The sequence below is a fragment of the Cucumis melo genome, chromosome 5 (genome assembly GCF_025177605.1).
Source record: "Cucumis melo cultivar AY chromosome 5, USDA_Cmelo_AY_1.0, whole genome shotgun sequence".
NCBI lineage: Eukaryota > Viridiplantae > Streptophyta > Magnoliopsida > Cucurbitales > Cucurbitaceae > Cucumis > Cucumis melo.
This window is the reverse complement of record NC_066861.1, coordinates 4178202-4203548: the sequence shown is the minus strand read 5'-3', so window position 1 is coordinate 4203548 and position 25347 is coordinate 4178202. Positions and strand designations below refer to the sequence as shown.

The 25347-nt window shown below is 33.9% G+C and overlaps 2 protein-coding genes across 2 annotated transcripts; both read left to right on the top strand.

Moving 5' to 3' along the window:
- Nucleotides 1-1345: 1345 nt before the first annotated feature.
- LOC103491656 (CRC domain-containing protein TSO1) lies at nucleotides 1346-7080 on the top strand. The gene is made up of 10 exons (XM_008451705.3): nucleotides 1346-1599; nucleotides 2028-2185; nucleotides 2288-2555; nucleotides 4305-4699; nucleotides 4808-4879; nucleotides 5041-5221; nucleotides 5314-5409; nucleotides 5520-5586; nucleotides 6129-6267; nucleotides 6351-7080. The coding sequence occupies exons 1-10, from the start codon at nucleotides 1537-1539 to the stop codon at nucleotides 6715-6717; spliced, it is 1806 nt and encodes a 601-aa protein (XP_008449927.2). The 5' UTR covers nucleotides 1346-1536; the 3' UTR covers nucleotides 6718-7080.
- Nucleotides 7081-12655: 5575 nt separating this feature from the next.
- Nucleotides 12656-20701, top strand: LOC103491242 (uncharacterized). The gene is made up of 6 exons (XM_008451114.3): nucleotides 12656-12832; nucleotides 14258-14379; nucleotides 14475-14570; nucleotides 14890-14993; nucleotides 15075-15211; nucleotides 20400-20701. Exons 2-6 carry the CDS (start codon nucleotides 14320-14322, stop codon nucleotides 20480-20482), a joined length of 480 nt encoding a protein of 159 aa, XP_008449336.1. The 5' UTR covers nucleotides 12656-12832; nucleotides 14258-14319; the 3' UTR covers nucleotides 20483-20701.
- Nucleotides 20702-25347: the final 4646 nt, after the last annotated feature.

Sequence of the window (25347 nt, the reverse complement as noted above, 5' to 3'; positions counted from 1 at the left end):
CAACTTGGATTTAATAATTTGACCCAAAAAATAATAATAATAATAATAAACATTATAAAAAGTAAGTAGCAGTTTTGAGAATACCAACTTATATGACTTTGTTCTACTGGCCTGCAAAAGCAAATCTTTGACAGTATTATTAGTTACACCATTTTTATTCCAAGAAAAGAAAAGTTTAATGTTTCACTTAAAATCCACCTGACTTTCAAATTTATTCTACTTTACTTCTTACAACTTTACTAAAATCTTACATTTAGGTTACATTTACCAAACTACAATAAAAATTAATATAATCGTAATGAAATTACACCGCTTATAATAATCATTCAATGATTGTTTTTATTAATATAGTTAAAATTATTGTTATCATTTAGGGATGACAAAGTTTATGCGACAATGGGTCAAACAGAGACACCAATCGAATAATTATATATATATATATATATATATATATATATATATATATATATATATATATATATATATATATATTAACCTAAATTTAGAAAAGGGGCTATTTTGTTAGGTTTTTTTTTATATTTCATTTAATAATTAAATTCACATTTTTTAATAAAATTTATTAAAATATTTTTTATTATTAATTTAAATTTTAAATAAAAAACAGGATAGAATTTTTTTTTTCTATTGGGGATTCCCGACTTCCATAACAGGGAATGGGGGTAAAGAGTGGGATGAGGATTCCCCACGAAGAAGGAGAAGTCTCCCCACCGTCCCGTCACGAGTCGGTTGACAATCCTACTAGCATTACGTTTAATTACCGAGTGTTAAGTAGTATTGATAAAATTTATTTTGTTCTTGGTATAAAATTTATTATTATTATCTATGAAGTATTGGTGCTTGAAAGTATGAAAAAAATTAGATGCGTATATGATATTGATATGCATGAGAGGATACTTCGATTAATTTTATATATATATATATATATGGGATGAATTTTGACCCTAAAACCCATAGCTCACTTTCACAAAAATATAAAAAATTAAAAGAACTAAAAGAATTATACCCTAAAAAAGATAATATTCACACGTTATTCTTATATGCAGCAGCTTCAAATCATAGTTTGGATTATATTAAGTATGTTTATGTCATTAATTTGATATTTTAATGTTTTTTTTTTGGGTTTGAGTTAGTATGTTTGTGTTAAATAAATAAATATAATAATGTAAAATTATAACAAATTATTGGTATTATTGTTTTTTTAAGTAAAAGAAAAAGATTGGTTTCGGAAAAACTAAAAAGAGAATGGAGAAGGCGTTAGCTTTATCAAAAGTGAGAGAGAGGAAGCGTTTTTCATTTTTCCATTTGGGCTTTACTTACTTACTTACTTACTTACAGTCCACTCCTTCAAATCTCTACCTTACCATCTTTCTCTTATTTTTCCCGCTCTCTCCCTCCCTCCCTCCCTCCCTCCCTCTCTCTCTCACTTCAATTTCCCCATCTTCTTCAACCTCTTTCTTCTCCACACAAACTCAAATTATTATGACGAAACCTCTGCTTTTCTGATTTCATTCAACAATGGAGGATTCCACTCCCAAGAAGAAACCCGCCAAACTTCCTCCCAATCTCTCCAAGTTCGAGGTCTATTTCTCACTCACCCCTTTCTTCCTATTCTTCTTCTTCTTCTTCTTCTTCTTCTATGAATTCCACTTTTCTTAATTTTTAATTTTGGGTTATTCCATTCTCTGTTTCCTTTGAGTTTGTTTCTCAATTACTGGCTTCCTTTTTGTGGCTCTCTCTTGTATAATTTCGAAATGTGGGGGGTTTCCCTCTTTTCCTTAATTTCATCCCCATTTCCCCCCCTCTTTCGATGATTATCTAATTGGGGTTTTTATTTCTGGGTTTCTTTTAATAATTTGAGATGTGGTTATTCTGTGTTTCTCTACCTCCCTCTTTTGAAATTTCTCAATTTATGTGTTTCTTGTGTAATTTGAAATATGGGTTTCCCTCTATTTCTTAATTTCATCGATCGGTTTAAATTTGACTAAATTGTGTTGATTTGAATGCAGGATTCACCAGTTTTCAACTTCATAAACAGTCTATCACCCATAAAGCCAGTTAAATCCATTCACATTACTCAAACATTCAACTCCATTTCTTTCCCTTCCCTTCCAGTTTTCACTTCCCCACCACAACACCATTTCAGTCCTCTCAAGTCCCCGAAAAGGTACAACAAAAACACTTCCATTTAATTCCCACTTTCGATTAAATAAAATTATCCTCATCGTTTTTATTGTATTATTAATTAATTAATTATGTTCCTTTACAGGCCGAATTTTTCGAACCCATCGAGATCCCCGCCTCCAGTTTCTAAAAATGAAGGAGGAGCGGTTATTATAATGGATCAGTTACTGGAGATTTTCGTGCCCGAAATTCCGACGGCCTCAACTCCAGTAATTCCGCCACAGGAAACGGTTGATTCCGATGCCGGCGAGGTTGTGGTATTTCGTTGTCCGATTAGCACTGAAGCTAGGGAGCAAGAAGATGAGGCCTTGTTTCAAAACGACTGCGTTTTGGATACAATAGAGGAAAACAAGGTAAAGTTATTAATCATTAATTAATTATTTAAATTTTATTTTAGATTTATGTTCTCTTTTTTTTTTGTGTGTGAAAAATTTGAATTGTTTTGTGTGTTATGTCCCACTGATTTGCATGCTGTTGAGTTTCAGAAATCATTTGACAATGTTTTTTGATTCAATTCAAACAGACGTTTTGGTTTTTCTATGGACTTGTCTCTATGTTTTTTTTTTTTTTTTCCAATTTCATGAATTTATATTCACTATTTTATGGTTATTCAAAATTAAAAAAAGGAGTTTAAAAGTAAAAAATAACCTTTTTTTTTTTTTTTTTAAATTTAATTTTTGGATCTGGAGGTGTTATTTTGATGGTAATTAAAGGTGATTTAATGAGGGGGAATTTTTTATGCGTTTCGTAATTGATTGTATTGACTAAATGGTAAAGATTGAACATAGTTAGTGTTACCATGAATATTATGGTGATTTGGTTTAGCCTAATGTTTCAAAAAAGAAAAGGACCAAATATTTTTGTTTTTCTTACGTTACTTTTTAAACAAAATGATCGCGTGATGACAACTAAGTTTTGATTTTGTTTTTTGTCTTCTAATTACTTAGTTTCATGATTTATTTTTTAGTTAAATTTGAAGTTTGTTCCCATTTGATCCACAAAAAATTTATTAAAAAATTGTATAATATGTATTCATGACTTTATAAATGTATAGTAGCACATTAAAAGTTTCATTCTATATAAAATAGGCATATGGTATATCATATATGCAAAATATTAAGAAATTAAATGATATAGTGATTTGGTTTTGATTTTTTTTTATATCTAATTAAAAATATACTTTGATTTGTGAAGTAATAATATTAAATAGGTCACAAAATTGATAATTTAATTATGTAATAGATAATTCTAATTCTTCAAAATTTAGAGACCTACGTGAACTTTTTCAGTCACATTTTGTTTTGGTTTATAAATTTTGTCTTTCATCGTTAATAGATTAAAGCTTTCAATAAATCGTATCCAATAATTTCTTAAACGTTAGAAATAGTTTCTTAAGAAAGGTTTTCATAACAAGCTAAATCATCTTACTCCTTATTTCAAATAATCTTTTATTATATTGTTTAGAGTTTAACACGTTAATAAAATTGTCTGATAAATCTCTCAACTCTTTACTTTCTAATTAAGAGGTAGATTTTTTAAAAAAATAAATTTATGACAGATAGTATAGATTGAGAATTATTTTTTTCCAATTTGTCAATTATTGAAAGGTAAACATTTTGGGCATTTGATCCAATCGTTTGATGTATCTAAAGATGAAATTTTTCGATAATGGTAAGAAGTAGATTAAAATGAGATACTTGAGTTTTTTGTTAAAGAAAAATCAAATTTTTTTGTAAACATAAAGAGTAAAAATAAAATTAAACCATAAAATTACACGAGGATTACTTTGAATCGTTTTTACTATTCAAATTCTCATTTCTGAATTTGGTTATATTTTTAAATAAATGAATTCATACTTCAATTATCGATAATTCATATTTTATCTTTATAAACTATGACATTTTGCACTAATATTTTTAAAAAATTTATAATTTAAAATACTTTTCTAAAAAAGAAAAAGAAAAATAGGAAAAGAACCATTTATCATTATTGTAAAAAAGAAAAGAAAAAGGAAAGAGGAGGGAGTTTGAGTTTAGTATTTTGGTTCTATAAAAGCCAACGGAAATCGTAGATTATAATTTTCTTTTGTTGTGATTGTGAAGCTTCTGTCTAACCTACAAAGCGGGAACATGCGGAGGAGATGCCTAGATTTCGAAATGGCGGGAAACCCCAATTCGGCGACGGTGGAGGCGAGGGCCGGCGACGCTTCAATCCCCGTTTCTTCTTCTTCTTCTTCTTCGTCATTGCGACGCACTCTGCCTGGTATCGGTTTGCACTTGAATTCTCTTGCAGCCACTTTGAAGAACTCCGATTCAGACAATCTGTGTTCCGATAGCCAGCCGAGTCTTCCCAGCTCCTCTGCTTCCATTTTTGCCTCAAATTCCACTCGAGATCAACTCTTGTTGGCTTCATCCACTCCTGATAGTGAAAACCCTCCTCAAGAATCTGCCAATCTGACTGGAGAAGAACTCAATCAGATCAACCCTAAAAAGAATTGGTACGTGTTTAATGTATTCTATCTGATGATTGTTGTTCGTCCAGAGTAATTCCGATTTATTTCATTTTGGATTTTTATTTAGCTAATGATTTGTGAATGGATTTGTAGGAAATTGATGGAAAATGCTGGAATTGGGGCGTGTAAACGTTGCAACTGTAAGAAATCTAGGTGCCTGAAGCTGTAAGTAGCAATGTCTATCTTCTATAGTACTGTCGATTGAAGTTAGGGAATCTCTGCTTGTTTTGCGAGTATCTAGTAGTTGGAGTTTACATTGAACCATGTTTTAATAACCTTGTGTTGATAACATCTAAATTTTAATCTAAGCTAGTAATTTTCTTTAGATATTGTGAATGCTTTGCTGCTGGCGTGTATTGCATTGAACCGTGTTCATGTCAAGACTGCTTCAACAAACCGATACATGAAGCGATGGTTCTTGAGACTCGCAGGCAGATTGAATCTCGCAATCCACTTGCATTTGCTCCTAAAGTGATCATGAACAGTGATTCGGTTTCTGAACTTGGGGTTAGATAACATGTGCCTTAAATGTTCCCAATTTGTTAAAGGATTTGCCTGCACTGTGTCTTGCAGTTCGATATTGATTAGTTGTTTTGCAGGATGACTCAAACAAAACTCCAGCTTCTGCTCGACATAAACGAGGATGCAACTGTAAGAAATCAGGTTGCTTGAAAAAATACTGCGAGTGTTATCAGGTGATCCCTTTTCTCAAGTTCTTTTGTGCTGTATTGTGTTGCACTTGCACTTGCACTTGCACTTGCACATCAAGTCTGAACTGATCTTGGTGCTTTTCTTCTTAAAAAAGGGCGGCGTTGGATGCTCCATCAACTGCAGATGTGAAGGTTGTAAAAATGCATTTGGGAGGAAAGACGGTGAGTTTGATTATACCTAGCCATCCTTGATTCCTATCAACCATCTAATTCTGCTTGCTGAATCTTTTTCAACCATTCTCTCATGGGATAGATACGACGTTTCATTATACCTTGCTGAATCTTTTTTAGCCAAAAACACCTACCCATCCTAAGCATGACATATGGGAGTAACATGAAATGCTTCTGGGAACAATTGAGAGCACCTTAAATTGCTTAGTTTGTGAGAAGAGAACAACACTCTAAACTGCTTCCAATTGTAGGCTACTTTTTTATCCGGGTGCTTGAAGTACTCATAGTGTTGTTCTATTTTTTAAAAGCGATTCAAGAAGACCTTTCAAAGAAGTGTAAAAGCAAATATTTATATGATTTGTTGAAACACTTAGTTTAAATCACCTGTTAATTTAACCCTTCTTTTGATTAATTTAGTCTGGGCACATATTTCCTCATCAAGACAGTACTCGGCCGTCAATACTTTTTCTTATTGAAGAGCACCATTATTTGGCGTTCTTGATACTTTACATATGCCTTTCATTTGATTGCAGAATCAGCTCTAATAGGAACCGAAATCGAACAAGAGGAAGAAGGCAGAGAACACTGCCAAAAAACCATAGATATACAGAGCGATGAAGATCAGCAGAACCCAAGCAATGCTGCTCCCTCGACACCACTAGGACCAAACAGGTAAGCCATCGATATACTTATTAATGTGACTACGGTTAAAGTTAGTAAGATTCTTAACATCAATAAACATGTTGCTGTTTCAGATCATTGATTCCATTTCCATTCCAACTGAAGAGGAGACTTCCATCTTTCCTCAATGACGAGTCGTCCTCTAGATTGAGTGTTCGATTCAAACTCGAGAAGCACGGCATCACTCAAACAGAGCCCAAGTTTGAGAAAACACCCTGTGAGGATGTGACGCCAGAAACACTTTGTAATGGTTGCCCTTCTATCACAGACGTTAAGAGTGTTTCTCCCAACAGTAAGAGGGTTACTCTACCACCACCACAGGCCGATTTCAGGCCACTGCCCTCGACTAGAATCGGTCGGAAACTGATACTGCAGTCCATACCGTCTTTCCCTTCTCTCACTAATCAAAACTCAGGAATAAATGGACCCAGTGAACTGTAAAGCCTACCCATATCCTGTCCTCTTCTGAGCCATTAAGGACACCTCAACCTTGTATGCATTTGGAAATCAATTGGACTTGGGTCTAGGTGGTTGGTTGGTTCCCATTTTTCCATGAAGCTGTCTTCCAAGTTTAGGCCTAATATTAATGGATAGTTTTTCTTTTTGAAGTTTACTTTTTTCTGACAAAGTTGTTAGAAACAAATTCAATTTTGAACTTGTGTAGTGAAGCCTCAGTTCATTGGTTTAGGTTAAATATGCAGGATTTGATTATCTCTATACTACTTGTATCCTTTCTCCCGTAAAATAAAAAACTCTTCTCTTATTTTCTCGATAAAAGAAAGTAAATTGTGTTTCTTATGGTTGCGATCAAAGTATTCAATTTATGTGTGGTTGTGATGTTTGTATGTTTCTATTTTGTTTTCAGGTTCACATCTCATGCTTGTAATCGACACCATAAATAAAAGAAACAGATTTTTATTCTTATGATGATTGTGTTGAAAGATGGTTTAGGACGGGTGCGGAAGTGATATAGTTGGAGGATTGATTTCCATGTAGTTCTTTATTTTTGCTTTGTTTTGGTTTCTTTTTTTAAAAAAAAAATGTAAAAAAAGAATTTTTTCAAGAATGTATTTTTAAAAAATAATGTCAAAAAATAAATAAATAAATAAATGTAAAAAATAAAGTTGCGAAATCATGTACCACAATTCACAACTAGGCTAAATCGTAGACCGGATACATGTTTACGAGCTAAAATCGTGAGCCCAATTCATGATGCATGGCTGGAGTCGTGTATGGGGTATATGACTCCGTTCACATGTTATCCTCCATGGCAATCAACGCTGCAGTTGACTACCATACTGTTTGACATGTAGGGCATCGTGGTCTAGTCCATGATTTCTTCGCTACTTAACCTAGCCGCCTAGCCTTCTTCATTCTTCTACTCTTCACGAAAAATCAGCAACCAAAAGCCTCCCTCCCACTCGTGCTTCATGAAAAAAGTCTCCCTCTCCTCTCCTTATATGGTTTTGTTGCAATATACTTTGAATTTAACTTTGTCGTGAATCGGGTACATGATTTTATTGAATAATGCTTAAATTGTAATTCTTAAAATTATTTGATTTTTAGGTATTATTCACATATTGTTAACGTTGGATGAAATTATTTAGTGGCAATAATAACTTCATTTAAAAAAAAAAATTTATCGACAATGGCTAAATCATTATAAAATAAATATAATTGAACTAACTCCAAACTACTACTCCTCCAATATTCAAAAAGTATTTTAATTAAAGGAAAATTAGTTATTATATTATAAGAATTACAAAATATATACAAACAAATTTCGTCATTAAAGTTGCAATTTAGTGATTTTGACGAAGGTTAACATTTGAGGACAATTTTGTAAATGAAACTAATATGTTTTAAACAGTTTGATCTTACGTTATTCTCCAAATCCTTTTCCTTTTTACCTCTCTTATTTGTCATACCATATATTGACATATTTAATTTAATTTAGTGTAGTAAATTTAGTATAACGTGGATGGTGGTGTTTGTTTTTTTAAAAAAATGTTTTCAAATATTGTTGCTTTTTAATATACTATTTATTTTCACGTACGTTGCACATAGATGCATGTTATCTTTTAAAATATAAAATTAATAATATAGATTATAGTTGTATTTGACTAATAATTATATTAAAAAATTTTATAAATTGTTTTACCTAATTTAGAGATACATCTCATCATTTTACTTCTATCTCGAATTAATATTTCATTGTTAATTATAATTAATGATAGAAATGTTTCAAAATTAATTTCTATAAAATAGTGGAAACAAACTTGTATTTTTTTTTTTATTTGTCTCTTTATGTCAAGTTTAGTTATGAATCAAAATGTGATAATATTCAATTTATCTTTTTTCAAAATTAATATTATATCTTTAAATTATATAATGATTTTAAAATATATGATATTATTGAAGATTATTGAAAGAAGTAGAAGTTATAAAGAAAAAGAAGAAAAAGAGAGTTAAGTAATATATAGAAACATGATAGCAATGGTTGTTGGAAAATTGATGTAGAAAATATTATATATAAAATGTTAGATTTTTATGAGATTAAATAGTTAATTTATTGTCTTTTACTATTTTAGAATTTGAATATTTGTAACAAATATTCATAAGCCGTCTATAATAGCTGCGAAATGTAAATGTCATATAATATTTCTAAACTAAAAATTTGAAAATGTGTATCTAAAATCATTGGTTTGAAATTAGTTTCACTAGTTTCCAACTCTTTTGATTTTGTTCTTTATGTATAAAGATTAAATTTTTTTCATCTAAAATAATACTAATTTTTAAATTTAAAAACACATTCTCCAAAAAAAAAAGTTATAAATTTTAGAGTGTTGATTAAGAATGACAAAGAGAAATATTAATTTAAGATAAAAGACATAAGAAAAATTAAGTTCTTAGGTCATTTTACTTTCTCATTTTAACTAGAAAAATAAAAGGGAAATGTAATAGAAAAGAATATGGAATAAAAATGTTTATTATACTCATCTATGTAACTAGAAAAAAAAAAACAAAGAGAAAAATAGTTTCAAAAAAGTAGAAAAGAAGATAATATTTACAAAAAAAATGAAAGTAGATATTTGTATAAATCTCTAACATCGAGAAAATAAATCTTGTCTTCTTGCATATTCTTCTTCCCCCAATTTATGATACGATTTTCTAGATTCATTATTTATCTTATCTTATCATCTTTCTTGTCTCATTGTACTTCCCTCTCCACTTGACAATATTTGTTGCTTGTGAGGAAACAAGGAAATACCATACACTTATATTGAATAAATTGGTAGAAAGTATGGGTTAGAGAATTTTAAAATGCTTCCTTGAATTTACTGTCATGCCTTAAAAAATTCTTCCACTACCCATGAAGTTAATTAGGATAATATATATTTTTCAATCAAATATTGAAATGGTTAAAGAAATGGAGACGAAGAGTTAAATTCACCCATTATCTCTCCATTGAAGTTAAATGACAAAATTGTTCTCAAATGAATAGTAAGAATACTTATAATCAAAAGAATACAATCGACTAAAAAAATTTCTCCATATAGGAGCTTTTATATATACTATAGATTATAGATATACACTATTTATTTTATGTTTTCTACGACCGTGTTTGACGCATGATAGAATAAGAGAGTTGAGTTGATAATTATTATATGTAAGAATGATTGAGGGAATTAACGTGAATAACGAGAATGTGAAATCATGTGAATAACAAGATACCATACCTCTTCAATTATTGGTGAAACGAATGATTGTTGAACAAGAAATTTTGGCCAATTAAAATCGTGTCACGTCGGCAGTGTAAAATTGTGATGTTTATAATTTGATTGGATTTGGATAATCAAGTTTTATCATATCCAACCCAGTTCAAGCGCCCGATGAAAAATTGAGCCAAAGAAATAATAAGTCTGAACCAGTCAAACAAGTGGGTCCGAGCCCGAACCCCCAAGAAAATGGGCCCAAGCTAGGCTCGCCAAGTTAAAGGACCCAAGCCCAAGCTGCCAGGCAAATGGGCCCAAGTCAAGCCTAACATCAACTGGTCCCAAGCTCACCTAAAGCTCATGAAATTTCTCTATAAATAGAAACCGTTGCTATTCATTTGAAGATCTTTGGTTGAAAGAAGAATTGAAGCTCTGAAGAATTGAAGACTTGGAATATCAAACTTTCCTTGAATTTCAGAAGATTGAAGCTTAAATAGACTTGCAACCACAACTTCCTGAAGATCGAAGATAAAAAGGTTCTAAGTTTAAATTGTATGCGAGAGAAAGAATCAAAGGAGTAAATACTAGAGATTGTATCCACAATACATAAATCAATACAAAGTTCAATTCCACGAATTATATTTCTTTTGAAATCTCGTTTAAACAATGATGTGAGAGTTTTCTTTATCCACTAAACTGAATCCAACTTAAATTATCAAACAACCTCCAAAAAAAACTTTAAAGGGCCTTTTAGATTGTAGATATTGTTCATGGGTATGGGCTTTAAATGTTCGAATTTTAAATGTTTGGATAATTAATGTTTGAAAGTTGAGAAAATTTATTTGATTTACCAATGTGTGTATATAGAACCCAAAACTATTTAATGAAATGGAGGAGAACAGTTAATTTAATCATAGATTAGATGAATATTAACAATAAAATAAAATAAAAATTATTTTGTTTAATTATTAAATAAATATAAAATATTAATAATTAATTATAAAATCTTATATTATAAGTTAAGATAACATAAACATCAATGACTAGTTAAAAATTTATTAAGTATAAATAATATATCGGGACATTTTCAAATATACAAAATAAACTAAAATATTTACTAATATATAGTATAATTTTGGATTCTATCGATGATAGAAACTGATAAACTTTTATTACTATCTATTAATATCAAAGCATATCAGCAGTGTCTATCAATGTCTTTTATTAATAAAATCTGAAATTTTATTATATTTTGTAAATAGTTTGTCAAATTTGTTATTTTTTTATAATTTCCCTAATATATTTAAATTCAATAATTAATTAAAATTGACAATAATGGTCAATCGATATTAGTTTATTTTTTAATCAGACTTCATTCATTTTCTAGCTATAAAAATCCTACAAGTTTGGAGGACATTAAAAGACCCATATGAGGTGGGTTTTAATGTTCTATGGATAATAAAATCATGAGCTTTAAAATCTAAAAAATGTGCAAAACAAACAATGATGATCAATATTTCTCTAAAATTCCACAACAATTCTTGTGAAACAAATGAGGCCTTAGGGTCAAAGAATAGTAAGGGTTATTTGAAATTCTGATCTTAATTCCTAACTAAAATTAAATCTAAACTCCAAACAAGGAGTGAGCTATAATAGCCTACCATACCTCTCTCCACTCTTAGACTCAAAGACGACCTTTTAAATCACTTCTCACTCATGCCCTAAAAGTATTAATGCAACTAACGACATTTGAAATGAGTATTAACTTTTTGTGTCATATGGGACAATATAGGTATTTTAAAATTTTTTTGTAAATTCAAAAATATTTTCAAAATAAAACATTAACAATTCTCGTACAAAGCTCATTGCTTTTGAAAGTTTCAATTTTTTTTTTTAATTTTAAAAAGTTGATAATTTTGACAAAAACTAGAAAGTTTAAGGGTATTATATTAGAAAATAGAATAAAAAAATATTTACACCAACAATTTTAATAAAGGAAAAAGCCTATAAGCCTATAGCGTGAAATAACAAAAATATCCCACGATTAATCAGTCTCTAAACAATCTTGTATTTTTTGTACTCACTTAAACGATCTTGTGCTCAGACTAAACGATCTATTAGTGATAGTGGTCTATGTTTGCCTATTTAGGATAGAAAACTGATAGTTTAGATATTGGTACACGATTATTTATATCATGTACTAATATCGTTTAAATTTTGTACCAAAAAGAGAAAAAGAAGATGAGAGATGAAGAAGAAGGAAGAGATTCTAGAAGAGGAAAAAAGAAATCATGAACAAGAAGAAGTGATAACGTGAAAGAAGGAGAAGTAGTAATATGTAGAAATTAATAATATGAAGTGAAAAATGGCAATATTCAAAATGAACAAAAGACAAATCTGAAATTTATAAAAAAACAATAATAATTTCATGGGTCTTAATTTTTTGTTACTAAAAACAGTAAATATTGTTTGAGATTTGTTACATTGATCTAAATTATCCATTACATTATGTATAGTTTGGAATTTTTTCTTTTTGAAAAGAGTATATTTTGGACTTGAGAGTTTAAGATAGTTGATAACTTGATACTTAAAAGAGATGTAAGAATCCAAACCGCCCGGCTCAAAGTTCAAACCAAACCGATTTAATTAGCCTAAAACCTCCCACCAAACGGGCCCAAGGTTCCCATTCGCACTCGCACCACTCTCTCAGTCATCGTGCCGTCAGTCTCTCCTAGCCACCGTTCGCGCCGCCGCCGTTCCCTCTCTCACTCTTAGTCACCGGTTGCCGCTCGCTGACCAACCTGCGTTTCTCTGGATCTCAATTAACCCACTTGTCTTAGGTTCGTCTTCATCTTTCTCTAAGCTATTCAATGGTTTTTGTTATTATTTTTTCTTTTTATGATTGTGGATTCTGCGTTTTTATTGGGTTCGTGGGTTCTTGGTTTAAAATGGGGAAGCTGAGAGTAAATTAGAATGAAATTGGAGTAGGAAAACAGAATCCATTGAAGAAGATCAATGAGCAGCAACAACCGAACAGAGGAAAAAAAGAAGAAGCATTTAGCCTTTAGAGGGTGACTATGGTTTCCATTTGTTTGCATATAAAGATAAGCAACTGCTCATTTTCCCTGAGAATTGGATAACTGTGTTTCAGTTTGGATGGGTTTAATGAGAAGTGGGCAAACTTTTCGGTTCTATTGGTTGATTTGCTTCGGTAATTGTTTTACTGAATTCAAAATAAATGTTTTATATCAAGCTAATATGGATCTCTTCTTCCTTGACGAATGAGATAATGGACATATAATGGGATTTATAAAATTACTATGCAACTCTCAGTAAGTCCGCATAAAATGTTTGTTTAAATGCTTCTGAAGATTTTGGGTCTGTTTACTAGAAAATTAAAATTCTCGTGCATTTCATAACTTACGTCCTGGTTTAATTACTAACGCAGTGTTATGCTCTGATGACACTACTTGAAATAACCTTTGAATACTTGTGGATTGTCGAATTTCACGGCTATACTGAAATTTAAATTGCTATTCTATCATTTTGATTGCTTTCTCTTTTGGTACTAATATGTATTCTCTCAGTTCCGAAACACTTGCTTGGAAATGCTTTTTCACATGTTCTCCTTAAAGTTTATGGAATTGCAACATCTTTTCTGCTTTGCTGGTGATTTGACCAATGAAACGTTAGGTATCCAAGTTCCTGCACATAGAAACACATAAAAACACATGAGACCCAAACGCCACCAAAACAAGGGATTTCAGTCTCCCTGTATAATACTATTATGTATCAGTGAGGTTCTCAAGAGTTCGAGATCGATAAAGCAAACAGCACAAGAACAGATCAACAAATAAATAAAGAAGATAGCAAGGAAACAAAGAAACTGATTGGCTATACGAGACAGCCGCCTCCTTCCAAGTGAGCGCTCTCACTCCCCAAAAACATACCCTTCCTCCAAACTGAAGCCAAAACCCTACGAAAACCCCTTCAGCTAGTCCCTACACGTACAACATTCTTCAGCTGGATCCCTCCGCACTTTCTGCACATGTTATTCCTTTCTTACCCTTCTTCCTTTCATACATTTTCATAGTAGGAGGCCTCACAGAACCTAGCCATGTGGCATTTGTTGAAGAATTCCAATTCACTGATTGAATAATATAAGTCTCTGGGATCTGTTTGGAATTCTGTACTCTATATATATCATTGATGTTCTATGTTGTGGCAAAAGTGTATGAACTCATAAACTGAATGATGAACTGCAGTTTGCTGGAGTAGCTTGTGCAGATATTGGCAGTAGTAGCTTTGGTATTTGCATTTCATTTAAATGGGTTGGAAGGCTGCTGAAAAGCTTATTAGGCACTGGAAAATTCTTAGAGGAGATAATGTAAGAGTAACATTTTGAAGATTAAATATTTTATTTTCTCCTAATGCTGGTCTACGTTTCCTTATGAAACTCATGGTTGTTTGCACTTTTAACAGGTGATGATCATTAGAGGCAAGGATAAAGGAGAAACTGGTGTAATTAAGCGTGTTATTCGCACTCAAAATCGTGTTATTGTTGAGGGAAAAAATCTGGTAGGAAAATTGCTGCCAAATTGAACAATTAAAGGTTTATAGTCGAGCTTTCTCATGTTTAACTGTTATACTTGGGCCCTTTCTGGTATATTGCTCATGTAGGCAGTTGAGTTGTGCCTATGACTGTTTTGTTGGCTTTGATTTAACATAAAGTTCTTTTCCCCTCTCTCATATCCTCTATGTATGAGTGCTTGATACCGTATGGATACTTTTTTATGATTCAACAGTTGTTTATGAGTCCTGTGTTTGAATGGTTCTCTCAGCTGATTTTGAACCTGTCAGTTTTTTTAGCTGTCATTCACTTTTCCATGCTTTACAGGTGAAAAAACACATTAAACAAGGACAAGGTCATGAAGGTGGAATCTTTACAGTTGAAGCTCCCCTCCATGTGTCGAATGTCCAAGTTATTGATCCAGTAACAGGGTTTGGATCTATCCTCAATTGTTATAGGGTTTTGATGTTTTGCCTAGAACTAGAGCATTGACAAACATTGTTCTTTTGCAGGAAGCCTTGTAAGGTTGGTTATAGATATCTTGAAGATGGTTCTAAGGTACGAGTTTCAAGAGGATTGGAAGCCTCTGGATCTATAATTCCTCGTCCGGAGATCTTAAAGATAAGGACTAGCCCGAGACCTACAGTTGGTACTGATCTAAAGCCTTCAACGTTCTTAATTAATATATATCTTCTTTGCTATTCTTTATATATATATATATATATTTTTTTTTTCCTTCTTCTTGTTATTTGCTAAATTATTCTGCTCTAAAGTGCTTCTTTGGCATTCCTTTAAGTTTCATGTTTCTTTTGTAATTTCATGTTTTTTACTTGTTTTTGTCATTCCATGTGTATGGGTTTAGGGTTTTTCTTTGTCATTCCATGTGTATGCTCTTATTGAATTTTCTCCGTTGATGAGATTTCTTGACTGTGGGTTTCGAAGACACAGTTGTCCAACCTATTATATTAAGTTGTATTAGTTGTCATTTTTCCTTGTCCTCTTTCTTTTTCATCCTGATAGAGTATAAATAGTGCTATACAACTATGGTAAATGGGTTGAAGTTAGTACAAGAATGAAGAGTTCTTTGTATTCTTTAATACAGAACTCTTGGTACTAGAGCTCTAACAGGGAGCTAATAGAACCTCTTCTTTATCTTCTTCGACCAATGTGTCTAGACCCACAACTTCTTTGCTCCAAGAGAAGCAACAAAAGTTCCTAAGCCTACTTGTGGTATAATCCTATTCCTTTGTTATATCAGCCATTTTTTTAAATATTAAACTCAATGATAGAGGAACCTATCTGCATTGACAAAACCAACTATGGAATATTACCATTGTATTAGCCTTCAAGAAAGGTATACTGGTAGAAGCAACTTTGTACTCTCTATTACCTTGGTGAAAACAGACTTTTAACAAGTTGAAATGCATGTTATGGTATAGACATAATCCAGTGGTAACAAGATGATCGTATTCCTTCTCTAATAGATAAAATGACATTTAGAATAGTAAGTATGGACATTGTAGGTCTGTAATGCATTAGCCATCTTGTCCAACAATACCTTGGAGGCACAACCCTAGGGAGAACCTCAGAATGTGAAACTTATAGACCAGAAAGTGATAGAGCTATTGTGAAAGTACATGATAGGAGAAGGGAGGACAGCTGCTGTTAAGGGGCTGTGAGGTTTGGTAAGAGCTATTGTGAGAGAGAGATTCTGTTATGAGATTTGGAGCCATTTAGTTATTCGTTAGAGGGGCTGTGAGGCAAAGTTGTAAATATGGTCAAGCACCTTACTGTGAAAAGAGCAGGGTGTCTTTGATCATTTTGAGTTATCTTTTATTAGGAAAGAATAGGGAGCTTTGGCTCTGTTCTTTATCAGAACATAAACAGGAGGTTCTCAGTTGCTGATAGTGTGGCTAGATCAGTTAACATCAGATGGACTTTTAATTGGGGGATAGTGGCAGAATATAATGCTTTTGTAGTTGCATTAGATACAAAAGGAGAATCTCTTTTATTTGATGATGACATCTAAAGAATGTTGCTATGATTCGAGCAAAACTGAATTAAAAATGAAAAAGAAAACTCAGTGAGTGCAATTGCTCTGTTCAAGCTAACATGGCTCAACTTTTTATATATATATTTTGTTACTGATTGTATCAATTAAGTTTTTTTTTAGAAGGAAACAAGTCTCTTTAATTATATAAATGTAAAACGAAGGAGACTAATGCTCTAAGTACATAAAGATTATACCAAGAGTGTAAAGTGTAAAACATAAAGCATAACAAGGATCAACAGGCGCACTCGGATATCGCAACTAGGTTGACACCTCTTAGCGCCTTCATCATATCCTTCAAAACATAACATAAAAAATCGGCCGACACTTATGAATTCAGCCATTACAAATAGGAAGAAAAGACTATAAATCACCAGCCTTACAAAGGATTCAACAAAGAGCATACAGGCCTAAAACAAAAGTGCAAAAAGAGATTTAACTCAAAAAAAAAAAAATAATAAAAAATTAAGCTGGGAAGATAAAGACTCCAATTTGAGTAGATTTCTTGAATGCTGTAGCTTTCAAAAGGCTTGGAGAAGGACACCAAGAGAAGGTGTTCTTACGGGCAACTTCAAAGTGATCCTACCAAGCAAAGGATTTATCATGGAATACCCTTTGATTCCTGTCAAACCATAATTCCGCCAAAAAGCAACTTTACCGCATGTATCCAAAGTGATCAAGGGACTTTTTTTTGAAATGCACCCCAACTAAAAGTTGCTGGATATTTCCTTTAATGTTAGCACTAAACACCCAAGATAGGTTAAAGAAAGAAAACAACTTCTCTCTACATTGTACTGCATACTAACACTAGAAGAAGAGATCTAAAGGATCTTCTCCATACTGGAGAATCAGATCATCCTCCTTCCTTTTTGGTTCTTCTGAAATACAGCAAACCACTCTTTCACAGCAGCCTTCACCTTTCTCAATTTAACGCTGAGAACAAAACCGGCCCAACCAAAAGAATGGCTATTCTTTCGGGCGCTTTGTTGCATTCTTTGTTGCGCATCCAACTGTTACAAAATCTAAAAGGGGAAGGCCCCCATTTAAAAGATCCACCTTCAAGAAAAGAGGAAAATGATCGGAAAACAATCTTTCTTGTCTGTTAACTCCCGTATTTTCAAAATTCTGATCCCAAGTAGTATGGATGAAAAAGCAGTCGATTAGAGATCTTGCTAAGGTAGAACCTTCCCTTGACCAAGTGAATCTACCATTGCTAAGAGGAACCTCCAAAAGTTTAGCTCGATCAATAACATTATTAAACTTCCTCATACATTTTGTGGTTTTTCCACAAGGGAATTGTTCATGTGCCCATCTTGTAATGTTGAAGTCACCTCCTACACACCATGCCCATTACAATAATTTGACAAGGAAAAGAGCTCGGGGCAAACAAATTTTCTTTTCTTGTAATCATTCGGGCTATAAACATTTTTAATCCAACAAGTCTTTTGTTAGGCCCCCAATCATTTACAGATATAAAAGGAATAAATCAGGGAAGGGAATGATGGGAATTACACAGAAGACCAGGGGTGGAGAGGTTTCTGGAGGGCCCCACCTATGAGGAGTATATAAGGGATGTTTTTGGGATCTCCAAAGTAGGTCATATTTTGGGTAAAAGCTGCAGAAGGAGCTGGAGGATAGTCTTTATTATTGCTTCCAATCCTGTCATTTCATCGTTGTGTGTGGTTCTTTAGTGTTATTTTGTTGGCTTTTGTGAACACTTATGGATTTCCTTATCAATATAAATATAGCGGAGTACTGTCTCTCTTTCTCCATCTTTGTTGGAATTTTCTAAGTTTCAGGGAAGGAGTCCTAACAGATTGGTATTAGAGCCAGGACAATCCTGGGGTGCCATGACGAAAAAGTAAACGGAGGAGAGGTTAGAAATGACAAAAAGAGAGATTAGATACCTGAAGGAAATCATATTGGGTCTAACTAAAGGCGTCGAAAGGCTAGTCGAAGAGGTAAAAGAGAACAGTGCTAGTCAAATAAGGGAAGAGTCTGGAACGTCCAATGTGACGAAACAGATGCGACGATGGCCTTGGGACAAGGGACGACGGACAAAAGTAACTACAAGAAAATGGAGAATGCCCGTTTCCGTAGGGGAGAATCCAGAGTCATGGGTTTATCGAGCTGGACATTTTTTCGAGATTAATGATTAAGCCGAAACTGAGAAGCCGAAGGTTGCCATCGTGAGTTTTGCACAATATGAGGTGAACTGGTTTCGTTGGAGCAATAACGGGAAGAAAGTGACCTCGTGGGAGGACCTTAAGAATGGGATGTTTGAGCACTTCCAACCCATCGGAGAAGGGAGCTTAGGAACTTCTTTGATTTGAATCAAGCAGGAGGGGGCTTATGCGGATTATCTGAGGAAGTTTTTGAATTACTCTGCCTTGTTGTCGGAGATGGCAGAGTGTTTTGATGGACCTGTTTGTGACTGGTTTCGATATGGAATTACAAGAAAAGGTTATGAGTCACCACCCAAAAACTTTGGAGTATAAAGGAGGCTCAATTAGTTAAGGACTGCAATATAGCCCTGAAGTTAGCCCCAAGTGAATGGGGGAGCCGATGGGCCGGAAAAAAGGAAGCCCAATCTAGCAAGCCTACATCCTCAAATACCAAGCAGGCCAGACCGAAAGGAGGCGGAACTCAAACCCGTCATATTACTAAAATCCATTAAGGGTAATATGTAAGAAGGGACCACCAAAAAAGGGAACCACTAGGGAAGCGACTCTCTGATATGGAATTTAGGACACGACAGGATAAAGTTCTCTGTTTCCATTGCAATGCAAAATATTCCCACGGCCGCTGATGTAAGGTAAGGGAGAATCGGGAGTTGATGTTATTCATCGTGAATGAAGAAGAAAACCAAATTTTGGCAGATTTGGGAGAGGAAATTGCGGTTCTCTGTCAAGTATTTCACATTTAGCACGGTTATTTTCTATATTCTTGACAAACAAGCCAACTCAATTTCTATGATGGTCAATGTTCCTTTGATGAAACATACACTTGTGCATAATTCTACCTTTTATCTATCAATGAATCCAGTATAAACACTTTGGTTAGAAGACTCTAGGTCTGGTTGCATTACACAGCCCCCAATAGAAGTACTTTGCTTGAGGGGTGAAGACTGAAGCATAACACGGGCCAATTTATGAAGCAATTAGTTAATAGTGAGGACAACTTGTGAAAAAATGAACTTAATAATTGAAAGGTTCAATCTTCAGTGAAGAATTTGAATAAAAGTATTGGAAACTAAGCCATCTTGCATGCACTATTAACTATTTAACTATGATTCATTGGAACAAAAAAGCCCGGCTAAAAACTGAGCAACCAGAATAAAAACACGGGCCTGGCCGTTGAACTAACAATAAAAGGAAATGGACTTCTCGGATGAAATAAAATAAAGGAGGTAGTTCATTTTAGTTATAAATATTTTTATTGATCTTCAATATATGGGTATTATTTATATATTAGGATTGAATATATCTTTTTTTGAACTCTTAATTTATCTAATCTAATTTATTTAAATGGAATTTCTAATAATTTTTTCTTTATCGTACTTCAAGCATAAATGTGAACTAGTTTGGGCACTCTAGCATGCATGATATTTGATATAGTTCTCTAAATTTACGTATGAAGGTCTTCAAGTAATCTAACCTGCCGACACTAGTAAATGTAATAATCAGGAATCTCAAGTAACTTGCCAAGGGCTTCATCCTTTTAATAAGGAACCTTAGAATGAACCCATGCACCTTTTGATTTGATCATATTTGTTGATTTGTTGCAGCTGGCCCCAAGGATACTCCAATGGATGTGGTGCTGGAGAAAACTTATGATCCTAAAACAGGGAAGGGCATGCCTGAACTTTAAAGGATACTTTCTCTTCAATTTGGTAGACATGGTTGTACTAGGTTGGAAAATGATTTCAGGATCTGAGGATAATATCTTTGTTGTAATGGGTGGCAACTTGTATTTCATTCTCCTTTGTCATTCTACTATAATTTTAGATTAATATTTTGTAAGGTATCCCTTGCTACTTTTAGTATTGATATGGAAGAGTTGGCCTGAAGCTACAATATCCTTTGAGTACATACATTGTCATCATTACAAGCTCTCATTTTTGTAAATTTTGTTTGGTTGTTTTGTTAGGTTGAAAGAATGGGATCGAAAGCTTTCCAAGCAAAAATCTTAAATTTTGTAATTAGTTACTCCTATTTGATATTATTTTGTAAAAAGATTTCCATATATGTTTTTTTTTAATTTTTTTTTTTACTCGTATCATCAATTTACAACTTACATTTAAACTAGGTTTTGTTTAATAGAATTGATGAATAAAAATGGTCTGTTTCATTGTAATTGCAATAGTTTCCACCTAACATTATAACATTAAGGTATTTCAAAAAATTACAATAATTTCCGTAAAAGTTTTAAAAATTTTCATCTGACATTGATATTTTCGTAAAGGGCAGGAAAAATAGGAAGTGTCACGAAATAATATGTTTAAATAATAGAATAAGAGAGCATGAAGATCGAAAGTGAGCCTGGCGTGCCTTTGCGGGGATTTGATGCTAGACCGCTGCTCTATATTCTCACACTTGAGCTTTGCTTTTAGCATGTGGGGAATCCTCCCTCTGACCTTGAAAGGAAAGTCAAGGCCTTTAGGTCGAGAGTGAGAGTAGTTCCCTTCCGAGAGATTGGATAATAGATCAGATTGGATGCTTGTCTTCCTTCCTTTTGAGAGTTGACTTTGCCTTTCGATTGGTTTTGCCTTTTTTAGAGAGTTCGTAGTAATTGGTTCGAGAGTCTGCTTTGCCTTCTGAGAGATCGCAGATCAGATGCCTGTCTTGCTTCTTTCTCTTGTGGGGAATCCTTCCCCCTTAAATAAGTAAAGGCCTTTAGGGATCGAACCTATTCCTTAGCCTTAAGTCAAGGCCTTTAGGTCGAGACTCCTTCCTTTCTTCCTTCCTTAAAGGAGATTGGATAGGGACCTTAAAGAAATAAAGGAAACTAAAGGCCTTTAGGTCGAGAGTCGTCTTTCCTGATCTGTGATAGTTTAATTCCTGTGGTAGATCCGAGGAGATTGCAGATCAGATCGACCCTTTTGTCTTCCTGAGAGAGTCAACTTTTCCTTTTTCATAGAGTTCGTGGTACCCCTTGAATCAAGGTCTTTAGGTCAAGAGTCTTCTTTTGCTTTTCTTTTTCTTCTTTATTCTGTGGGGAATGCTCCCCCTTAAATAAAGGAAATTGCCGGTAGGCTTCTCCTTTCAATCAATGGAAGTCAAGGTAGATAGGTCGAGAGGCCAAAAATAGTTCCCTTCTTCGAGATCGGAGATTGGATCGGTATTGGCTTTCTCTTCCTTATCCTATGGGGAAGATTCTCCTTTAAATAAAGATAGTTTTCGATAGGGACTTTTAAGAAATAAAGTCAAGTTAAGCAAGGTCGATATGCCAGGGGTGAGAGTAGTTCCCTTTTTCTCTAGATCTGAGGAGATCGTAGATCACATCAGTCTCTTCCTTTCTTCTGGCCGGCTTAGGAGATTTTCTGGAAAAACGATAGAATTTGATCAAATGGTCTTGATTTTGACTTTGGAGATGATAGGCAAGCAGGACAGAAAGTTGAAGTAGTAGAAACTTGCACGAGATCCAACAAAGAAATAGACAGACCTATACGAATGAGAATGAAAGAATCCACAGATGTCTAATCTTTCTGACTCCTTCAAACTTTGAAAATATGATGCTTAGTTGCACTCCCTAACAGTCGCTTCGCGCCTCCCTCGAAAATGAATGGAATAATACTCACTGAAGGACTGATTTGAAAGAAGCAAAATCAAGCTCTAAAGGAGTTGAGAAGAATTTGAGACTGAAAGGTACGAAGTGGCTCGATTAAGAAGGAGAGGATCAAAGAACAAGGTTTGAGACTGTAAGGAGAGGCGGAGTAGGAGCAAAGAATTTGCGAAGGATTAAAGCTCATTGAATAAAGAGAAAGCAAAAGTGCAAAGACATGTTTTGTAATCGATTCACTAACTAACTAGGTATGTTTGATAATCGATTCACTTTTTATTTTTTAAAAAAGAAACTCGCCTCTCCTTATTTCTAGCGGCGGTGGAAGCACAAAGAATTTGTGGAGGAGCCTCTTTCGAAGATGTGGAAGAAACATCCCTTGGTGGAGCGAAGCGGAAAAAGTATGCCAATGTTCGCGATAGCGACCCTTACACGTAATGACTAAATTAGCTCTTGAACCTGAATCTGCTTGCTTGGCTCTGACTTCATTCGCTTTTTGAGTTGAGATAGCTACCCCAAAGCGTAGCCAATAATAGTTCCCTTTGGAGTGTAGCGACTGAATCAGCTCTTAAACTTGAAACTGACTTGTTCCAGGTAGAGAGGAGGATAGGTGACCGGGGGGAGCTTGTCCGGAGATGGATGGCCAATTAGCCAACTTCACTAATTCATATTAGAGGACGAGAATCCTGCGCTTAGTAGAAGCCCCTATGAGCGGACTCCAAAAAGGAAGCGAGCAGGGGGCATACACTCAACGTTAATATGGGGCACGCGCGAGGTTATCATTTAGATATATGGAAAAAGGGAGAAGCCACCGTTTCCAATTTCCAAACACCATCAAAGGCTCTGTAAGGCGCAAAGTGAAGCGACTGGAAGGTGCGAGGTAGCTCGACTAAGAAGGAGAGGCACAAAAAATTTGTGGTGAAGAAATCTCAGAATTCATCTGTTAAGAAAATTCTCATACATCCTTTATTTCCTAGAAAGTTGATGTTTTCTTGGCTTTTTTCTTGCAAAATGTGAGAAAAAATAAGATCGATAAATTATATAACAAAAACAGACTGAAAAACAAGGCATTTGATCACTTTCAAATTCTTTGATCCTATGTCAAAACCTAGGAAATTGTGAATTTTAGCTAAGAAGCCAATCAAAACTGTCGTCTTGACCTATACTCCTTAACAGTCGCTTCGCTTCGGGCCTTCTTCTGAGTTTGTTATTCCACTAATGCGAAAAATCTGTGGATTCTTGAATTCTCGTTCATGAGTTCATTCTCACTTTGCTATTGATAAGAAAGAAGAAAGCTCCTCCGTAATACTAGTCAAATGACCCCATACGCTTATCCACTCGCCTTAGAACAGCTTATAACGAATTGAAAGCCGCCTCTCGTGTCTATAAAAGTTTTAGACATCAGAAACGTGTTAAGCGATCATTGTACAAAGTTTCTTTCTTCATACAGGCAGTGTTGGGGATCTTTTATTTGCTTTACAAGGTAGCAAGAGCCAACCAGTTTTTCACTATTAAGATAGGCATGATAGTCTTCACTCACAGAAAAGTAGTGTGGAGAAGTAGTCAGAATTGTCCCTACCATGACGTGGATGATCCACCGAATCCATTGCTGATTGAACGATTAGGTTCAAGGGTTCTTCAAAGTTCTTGAATTGTGCCAGCCATCCAGTTCCTACTACATTCCTCTACAACTCTATAATCTAAATGGAGGCTCAAAAGTGTATGAACTGAATCAAATTCAAAGAAAAGAAATTGAATACTAGCATGCTGCAAACAGGCTTTTGTCTGAATTGAATCAAATTCAAGTTAAAGAAATTGAATACTAGCAGGCTGCAAACATGCTTTTTGCAATTGTTTCCGAAAGAAGAAAGAGTAAGGGAGTCGGGCCGCTAACCTTGTCTTAGCCTAAGATCAGGCCAAAAGGCGTAGTGGGTTTTTCACATTCTCCCTGTAGGGATTTTCTAGGTTCTTCCATCCACCTTCTAATTTATGAAAAGACATATTTGCCCCTCCCTCTTCGTCTTGTCTTCCCTTTCTCGTTTTCTTCCTTAAGAGTTGACAGAAATGAATCGCGTAGTGGGGACTCCTACGTCAGATAATCAGCCAAAGGAGAGGATAAAGGAGCGCAAACAAGCTTCATTAGTTGGGGAAGAAAAATGATCGATTTCTGAAGTTTAGAGAAGTTCGTGTTGTGGAAATCTTGATATTTCTTTTCTAAAGAAGAAGAAAGTCAAGGAAGATTTGTATTGTGTTAGTTGTGGAAGAGGAAGGAGGATAGTCACTCGAGGTTTCGGAAGAAGGGTCAGACCAAGATCACAAGTCTGTTGTCTCAGTTTTTCCTCTGTTGAAGCTTAGTTTTTTTTATCAGAAGTTTCTCTTTCTCAAAAAAGGAGGGCAGAGTCCGCATGTGCGTTGACTTTTGTGACCTCAACAAAGCTGGTCCCAATGATGATTTCCCTCTACCACACATTGAGATATTGGTTGACAATAAAGCGAGAATTCTGAGATGGGTTCTTAGGGTACAATCAAATAAAGATGGAGCCAGAAGTAGGGGAGTCAGTATTCCCCAGTGAAGATTTTTCTACCTTCTCATCTCTTTCGATCTCAAATTGAGTTAATTGGGGCAAGAACTCATTTTATTTATTCTTCACCCATAACATTTCGTTGTGACTTATGTACATGAATGAGAAAAAAATAAAGAATGAGATATTTATACCCAAAGATTTGAAAAGGAAGAATTTGAAAGGCTGAAAAAGATATAAAATAGTTAATATGAAAAGAGAATGTGAATGGTTGGAAGAAATGAGACAATAATTACAATAATTAATTTAAAATTGAAAAATAAAATTAAAGGTCAAATTACAATAAAACTAAAGTAAGAAATAAATAAATGAACTAAAAGAAAGGATAAAATTCGAAATAAAAAGTTTCTCTACTTCCATCCTTATATATAT